Here is an 8,095-nt window from a genome sequence, read left to right on the forward strand (position 1 = left end):
CATCATGTGTGGTGCGTATGCATCATCTATAAGTTATGTAAAACAATAAATTGCAAACTGAAATAAAATTCATTTGATTATATGCTTTCAAATTTGATGCTTTATGAGATTATTTATTGCAGAATCGCGAAAAACTGTTAAATACTGGGTATTCTGACGTCGTTACATTTTAGAGAAAGAGAGAGATGCTCTCAGACACAGATATACACACATTTCAGTCAGATACCACTTCAAATACTTGCTTTTTAAAAAATGTGAACTGAACTGTGACAAGAATTGAGTGAATCAGCGTGACTCATTCTGTTTTTGCCTGTTTTCTTTTACAGGTATCGTTCAGGGAGGCACCTTCCCTTACATTTGCACTCAGATCGTGACTATTGTGGATCAGGAACAGAGCAAAGTCTTGTGGACTCCACTGGGCTCTCCATAGGGCTCTGACACTTACAAACACTACACTTTATACACTACAACACACGCAAAGGTACACTAACGTTACGAGCGTTGCATTAAGATAGTGATTCTTTTGTTTTGTCAATATTCATTTTTATTACGTTATTAATTGTAACTCTTATTTGTAAATGTATGTATGAGTGTCTTAAGTATGTGTGTGTGTGTGTGTGTGTGACAGAGGACGATAGCACTGAAGTATTTGTTCATTTCCTTTTGGTCTTCCTGACGGGACATGTTAAAGTTTTAGCAATGCTGCATTTAAGACACTCGTTTACAGAGCAATCAGTCGGTGAATTGTTTAACGTCTGCCTGAATGTGAAGTTTCCCCTTGTACCCAAAACGGTATGCGTGACACCCTTTCCACCCTGTCCCACATATCAGCTCAAGGACTGAATCCTCCTCGTCTTGTGGTTTTTATGGTGGCCAAGTTAGTTGTGTAGATGTCAAGTGAGCGTTGCTTCGAATCGTAGTGCTTCACTATTGAGCTGAGACTGACAGCAGCTTAAGCGGTTTCTACGGGCCAAATGGAAGTGCCTTTGGAGATCCACTGAGCGTATGACAATGGCATGAGGTGAAAGCCTGGTATTTAAACAGTAAAACTTCTCCGATTGCACTCCAGGGCTAGACAGACCACTGTGTTCTCATAGCAGAGCTTATATTTAAAGAGAATATCCCACGTAACACTTGTACCCGCCGAAGTACGGGCGCACACGTATGTGTATGTATGCAATTTCATCAGAATATATAGAAATATATTTACTGTATTTTTACTGGGCTGTAGGCCTGGGGAGCGTGACAGAGTGGTCACGTCTTAGCAAATATTAGCATGTTTGTGTGTGTGTTTGTATGAGAGAGATTGTGCGAATGCACGTTTTTGTGTGTGTGTGTGTGTATGTTTGTCAGTCACTTTTATATGTACTACACGCTAAAAGAGAAAACAAAAAAATCCTAGAAAGAAAAGTTGCAGGGTAAACCTGAAATGGTTTTCTTAAAACTGTTTAAATGTTAGTGTTTTTTCATTGCTATTTAATTGTTTTTATTATTATTATTTGTATTATTATTATTACTATTCAAGAGTCATGATATGTCTCATGCAGACCAGTAGCTCCATTATGTGCCAAAAACAAGTTTATTTCTTTACATTTTTTCCTGTTTTGCACTTCCAATGTTCTGAACCCTAAACAAATGACTGTTCACAGGTTTCCAGTAGAATGGAAATAGGTACTATTATTTTTATCGTAAGCTATTATTCATGTGTATCACTCCTGTTCCGTACATTTCATCGACTGCCTTTTTAATGAAAAAAGAGAAGAGAAATACTGCATAAAAAGGGATTTCTTATTGCACATATACTTTCACGCCAAGACATCAGTCCATTGGGTTGAAATTAGGAAATTTGTCAAAGTGAATCTAACGTCTAACTATTGTTCTGAATAGCTAGCGTACGGTTTGAAGCGAGGGATCGAGTGTTTAGAACAACTTAGAGCGCAGGTACCATTTCCGTTGGGATTTCTTGTATTCCAAAAGAATGTGGTTTGTATGAAAATGTCATAAAATGCGTGAATAAAAGTCATTTTCTGTATCTCACAATGTCATTAAATGGATCAAGATGGTGTGTGTTTGATTGATGGCCGTATTCATTGTGCTGCAGGCTGAGATCTCCATCATATTAAGGGTGTCATAGAGCTGCTTCCACAGTGCCGCCTGCAGATTGACAAGTGCTGTAATTGAGTGTGGAGCTATCTTATTTGTTGCTCCTCCTCGAAGTTGAGGCACTGTGTCTAACCATGGGGAAGATATGGTGTTAATTACTGGAACTAAGGTGAGCTCTCAAACAATAGCGGCGGCTGTACGGCTGTCAGCTTCTGTTTGGGGTGGAGGAGTTGCTGCACTAGGCTGTTAAACTTGATCCTTCATGACATGATGTGTCTGACATTTTCACAGTTTTTGTTGATAAATAAAATAATAATAATTTGCCAAAGAGGTTAGCAAGTACTAAAAGTTTCTGTAGTTTTAAACGCACTTGCTTTTATTATTTCTCACAGACAAGCAGATAGGCAGACCTTGACAATCCACAGATGAAAAGAGAGAGATAGGCAGTTATAGATCGATGGAATCACAAGAAGAGATGGATGGACAATAAGACAGGTAGACAGATGTATTGTAAAGATTGACAGACTAAAGGACAGCAAGGTTCTTGCTCAGTTTGGAAAAGTGTGGAATTTAATTTGAGTCATTTTTAGGTTTGGAATAATATGACAAAGATATTTGCTCATTCATAGTTTTATAAAAATATCAAATAAAAAACATTCTAAATATACAATTGACTTCAGAATTATTAGCCCTACTGAATCCCCCCCCCCACTTTAATTTTTGCCCCATTTTCTGTTTAACAGAGAGGTTTTTTTAACGCATTTCTAAACAAAATAGTTTTAATAATTCATCTCTAATAACTGATATATTTTATCTTTGCCCTGATGACAGGAAATAAGATTTTACTAGATATTTTTAAAGACACTTCTATACAGCTTAAAGTGACATTTAAAGGCTTAACTAGGTTAATTAGGTTAACTAGGCAGGTTGGGTTAATTAGGCAAGTCATTTTATAATGATGGTTTGTTCTGTAGACTATTGAAAAAAATATATAGTTTAAAGGGGCTAATAATTTGTCCTTAAAATAGTTTTTAAAAAATTAAAAACTGCTTTTATTCGAGCTGAACAAACAAACAACTGAGACTTTCTCCAAAAATTGAAAATTTCCCTGCTCTGTTAGACGTAATTTGGGAAATATTTTTAAAAAAAGAATAAAAACTTTAAAGGGGGGCTAATAATTCTGACTTCAACTGTAAATATCACACCATAAAATTATTTTGTGGTGTTTTGAGGAGCAGGCTCACAGTTCTTTCACAAAGATAAGACTGGATCTACTTGAAGGACTAGTCATTAGCATTCAAGTGACTAACATTTAGCTGAAAGCGTAGAAAGCAGACAAATTTTTATTAAAAGATCATCGGCTGCTATTGTTTGTTATTCTCGCGACAAGCTGTGAGTGTTATTTCTCCAGTCTATCACTTGTATGTGTTTACTATATTTTAAATAAAGAAAATTTTCTCTTTACAAAATGTTTAAATTAAGTTTTCCAGGATCTTGAGTTAAACAGCTGACTTTAAGGATTTTTTTAGGAACGAGGAACTTTTCTGCTGTACTGCAACAGGTGCAATTATATTATGCAGTACCTGAAAATAGTAACTGGTAACTGTTCTGTGTAATATCAGTGCGCCTGCCACAGCCATGGTACAGCTTGATTAGCCTGCTCAGGTGTGTTTGATTATGATTGGAGCTAAACTCTCTAGGACACCAGCCCTGTGTTTGGACCAAGTTTGGTCACCCCTGCTTTAAAAACCTTAGAAAAACTTGGAAAAACTTTTTTGAGCAAGATGCTAATGGTCCAGTCAGACCAAGTCAAGGATTTTTGCTATGCTAAGCTAAAAGCGCTCCACCCAAAACTGGAGATTGGCAGAATGGATTCAAAAATTGTGAAAAATGGACCACCAACTCTGCATGTTTTGGAATACCTGTCTTTCAGTCTCTAATAATGAGCTGATGATTAAAATCTGGTGAGTTTGATTGTAAACAAGAAGAGATGTAGATAGTTAGAGTTAGACATGTACAGGTTGACAAGTCTAAAAAAAGCTAAACAATGCAAATAGACCAGAACAGATGAATCAACAGACAAGAAAAGATAGATAAGTGGATAGGTGGATATTAAACAGGTTTAAAGTGGAGTATCCTAAAATATTCAAAAGAAAATCTCATGTTCCATTAGGGGAAATTATTAATTGTGTTCGTTTGTTGACTATATTATTACACATTTAACTAATTTAAATCAATCTCAACCATTAATCTTGTCCAATAAAATGCCAAATGCTGCAACTCCACATTCTATAATGATGAAACAAATGCATCTCATTAATTCAAATGTTTGCAGCAAAGGCTGCAACTGACACATTAGTCATCTGTGAAACAAGCGTGAAGAAAAAATGTAGACTAAGATATAATTATCATAATATGCTTGTTTTAAAGAGGCATTGAGTAATAATGAAAGTCTAAAGATACATTAATTCTCATTATCAGCTCCTATTCAAACAGAAAAGAAGTTATTAGTATTCTTCTGCGCAAATGTTTTTCAAAAATGTTAGTGGAATGATTTTGAGAGTATATTATAAATATGTAATATATAAATATATAAAGTAATAACTTTTTACTTTTATTTAAGGTTTATAATGCAAATCCATTATTCATCCACTTGTAGAAGAAAAGCCTCCTATATCTACTGAAAGACAGAAAATATTACTTTACAAACTTTATTGTAAATAAATTAAATAAACATTTGCATATTAACCAGTAATACTAAGAAAATTAACATAAAACGTATATCATATAGTATGGAGCAGCTGAGCTACCTTCATGGTACAGTACCAAAAACCCAGATTTTGGTGTGTGTGTGTGTGAGATAGAGATATATAGATATATAAGACTCAATAATGGAATAAATCAGTAGAAATCTGCGGATTTCTATGCGTGCAGATTTTAGAGCCTAGTCATCAGAGGCCTGTTGCACAAAACAAATAGAAATAATGCAACCTGATTATGAAGGGATCTATGCCATGAAGCCAAATTAGTGGGCTAGCAGTTAGGTGTCAGTTTAGTTTGCACGACATGTGGGTTTAAGGTACCAAGAAGGTAGCTCAGCTGCTCCATACCATGGCGACAAAGAGGGACTAGCGTTGAGCTGCCTTCAGGTTACCTGAAACCCAAGATTGGTGCAAAATATACTGAAACTTAACCGGCTAGCCAGCTAATCCAGCTTCATGGTACAAACCCAGTGTTAATACATTAGTGTTCTCTGTCAATTGCAAAGTTTTTGATTATTTTTTTGATTACAAGCAGCTGAAAGTTCAACACAGCAAACAGCTAATCATATGACACATGAAAGCATCAGTTTGATTCAATTCTCATGAGTGAGTTTGCAATTTACTTCTCTGTTGATTAATGGCCCGTTTCAACTGAGTGGTACAGTACAGTATGGTACAGGTCAGTATGGGTCACCTTTATCAGGCTTGCGTTTCCACTGCTAAAAGGGTACTAATGGTACTCTTGGTGGGCGTGGTGTACACAAGAAAGTTTTAGACAGCATCATTCCTGCTCGAGAAAATGTCAAAGTAAAGCTATACGGTTCGTTCACATATCATTTGAGAAGCACTTCTCACAAAACAGATGCTTTATACACATAAATACTTGTGTAAATGTTCATTACTATCCTTTCTATGAACAGGATTTGATCATAACTGCAAATCAATGATAGTGTGAAATAGCCTTCTGTAAAGTCTGCAATTATATTAAATAAATAAATAAATAAATGCAACATATATGAACACATGCAGCCCCTTACAATTCTCAAAAATGTTACCAATTACAAATAAATGACACACATCATACATTTAGTCCTCATTTGGGTTCAAAAACAACTGTAACAGAAATTAGCTCATTTTATGGATATTAATAATCAACAATAACGGTTTATTCTTACTTATTAATATTCCGGCTTAAGCTTCAGTCAATTTGATCAAACAAACATATGCTTGTATATGATCCTGCCCGCTCGACCGAGCGGACTCTCAGATTATGAATATTAATTATCAACAATAACGAATTATTATTAATCATTAATATTCTGGATCAATTTATTGTTAATTTGGCCAAACAAACACAAGCAGAGGCGCCGCTCTTCCGAGGGGCCACGGCAATCATCTATTCATTTAGAAAAAGGGAATTTAATTGCTACTTCTTGTGAAGTAGATTAATCATTCATAAGTTTTAATCAACTTATAATAGCTAGGCAGGGGAATCTGTATTTCAGTGACATTTTCTTGTGAGGCAAACAATACAATTCACTTGATTATAATAGGATTCATTGACTAGTCAGAAAGATAACGAACAACGCACAAACATAACATTAAACATAGAACAAAGGTAAAACACGTGGAGATATCGGGTCTATAGAACGTGTAACAACAAAGAGAAATAGTAAAGCGAGGAGTGACAAAACTTTCAGTTCCACACGCACCATTAAGGACCACCAAGATTATAAAAACAAAAACACCTTTTTTTGATAAAAGGGGCACAGCTTAATCGCATAACTAAAAATACCTGGACTTTCATGTCTGGAGGTCTCTCTTTTTATGCGAGTCTCTTCCGTCGTGATGAAAACTCCTTTTGATGTCCTTCTTGATGCGTGGAGTTTGTAATGCAGTTTGGACGACTACGATCGCAAACTTTAAACTGAGTTTACTTTGCCGGAAAATAAGGAAAATGTGGCGGGAAAAGTCCATGCGGCTTAGAAAGCCGCGTGGCCCTCCAAGGGGCCATGTTTTGATGGGTTCTTTGTTCGGACTACTCTGCAGGATGTTTGGGGAGAAGTCTGGTTATTCCTGCGGGTCACGTGACAATCCGTTCAGCATTCTGACAAATGATTTCAGGGGAAAGTTTGAGCGCGAATCCTTCCTTTGTCTCGAGGCTGCTCGTATGCAAATTTGAGTGTCCACCCAAAGCATGCGGACAGGCGTTTAATACAGGGATTTAAAGAATAAAGCAATGCGAGTTATGATCTTGCTCTATGCAACATGTGTTGTAAAATGTCAGCAGAAACCCATCGGTACCAAACAAGGGGGGTTTAAAAGTACATCAACATAATTTTTCACATCCTCACATTATTTATGCTTTAAAAAAGGCCTAAAGGGACCACACATACAGGTTATATGAGGGGTTATACAGGTAAGAAAAGTCAGAAATAAGATACAAAGTTTGCAACCATAACATTTTAGTTCTGTGCTGGTCCCTGGTTTCTCAGTCGATTTTTCTTTAGACTAGTGTCCTTTGGGTGTGGGGGAGTTGAGTGTTTGTGTAAGAAAGGAATGTCTTTGAAGATCTAGGCTTATCGCTCCAGTCTCCCTTGATTACGTAAGTCTGTCGGGTGTACCCAGACTTTTGGAGCCAGGAGTCATAAACCGTCCTGACGACTGAACCCAGACCTTTTTCATGGAATGTTGACTGAGTGTTTACCTCCAGCGTATATGTTACAATATATATGTTACACAACATAAAGCCCACAGTCAGTGCAAACCTCTCATCTTCATCTTTAATCTTCACCAGCATATGTAATCTCTTGTTAGAAAGTAATTCCGTCATTCTGTGTTAATAATAGTCCAAAAGTTGATGATAATAGTTAAACATGACATTTTGTTCTTTTTTCAGGTTGCTGAAACAATCATGATAAATAATGACACATTTTTCTGCATCAATTCTTTCATTCATTCATTCATTTTCTTTTTACTCTCCATTTACACTAATACATTTTAATTTTAAACCAGGTCTGAGCTCCAGACAGTCAACTTGTGCTTTGAGAACCCAAATGAGAGCTGTGCACATCGGATTGTTCATCAAGGATCTACGGCTGAATCTAATCTCACTATATTTGTTAAACGTGATATTTAATTCATCTTGTCTATATCTAACGACATCTCTCTTGACTTTAGTCGTTTAAATCTATTACTTGTTCTCAGGTAACGTGTTTTGGCTGAGCACA

The 8,095-nt window shown here is 36.2% G+C and overlaps 1 protein-coding gene across 9 annotated transcripts in view; it reads left to right on the forward strand.

Moving 5' to 3' along the window:
- The window catches only part of dlg5a (discs, large homolog 5a (Drosophila)), a 155,221-nt gene extending 153,158 nt beyond the window's left edge, over positions 1-2,063 (forward strand). For 8 of the 9 annotated variants that reach the window (XM_068212910.2, XM_005156681.6, XM_068212912.2 and 5 more), the window contains one exon: positions 327-2,063. In XM_068212910.2, coding sequence (XP_068069011.1) covers positions 327-430 — 104 coding nt within the window. In that variant the 3' untranslated portion in view covers positions 431-2,063. The remainder of the gene's footprint in view (positions 1-326) is intronic. The other variant, NM_001145603.1, reaches the window with a different exon arrangement.
- The last annotated feature ends 6,032 nt before the right edge of the window (positions 2,064-8,095 follow it).

The sequence above is a fragment of the Danio rerio genome, chromosome 13 (assembly GCF_049306965.1).
Source record: "Danio rerio strain Tuebingen ecotype United States chromosome 13, GRCz12tu, whole genome shotgun sequence".
Lineage (NCBI taxonomy): Eukaryota > Metazoa > Chordata > Actinopteri > Cypriniformes > Danionidae > Danio > Danio rerio.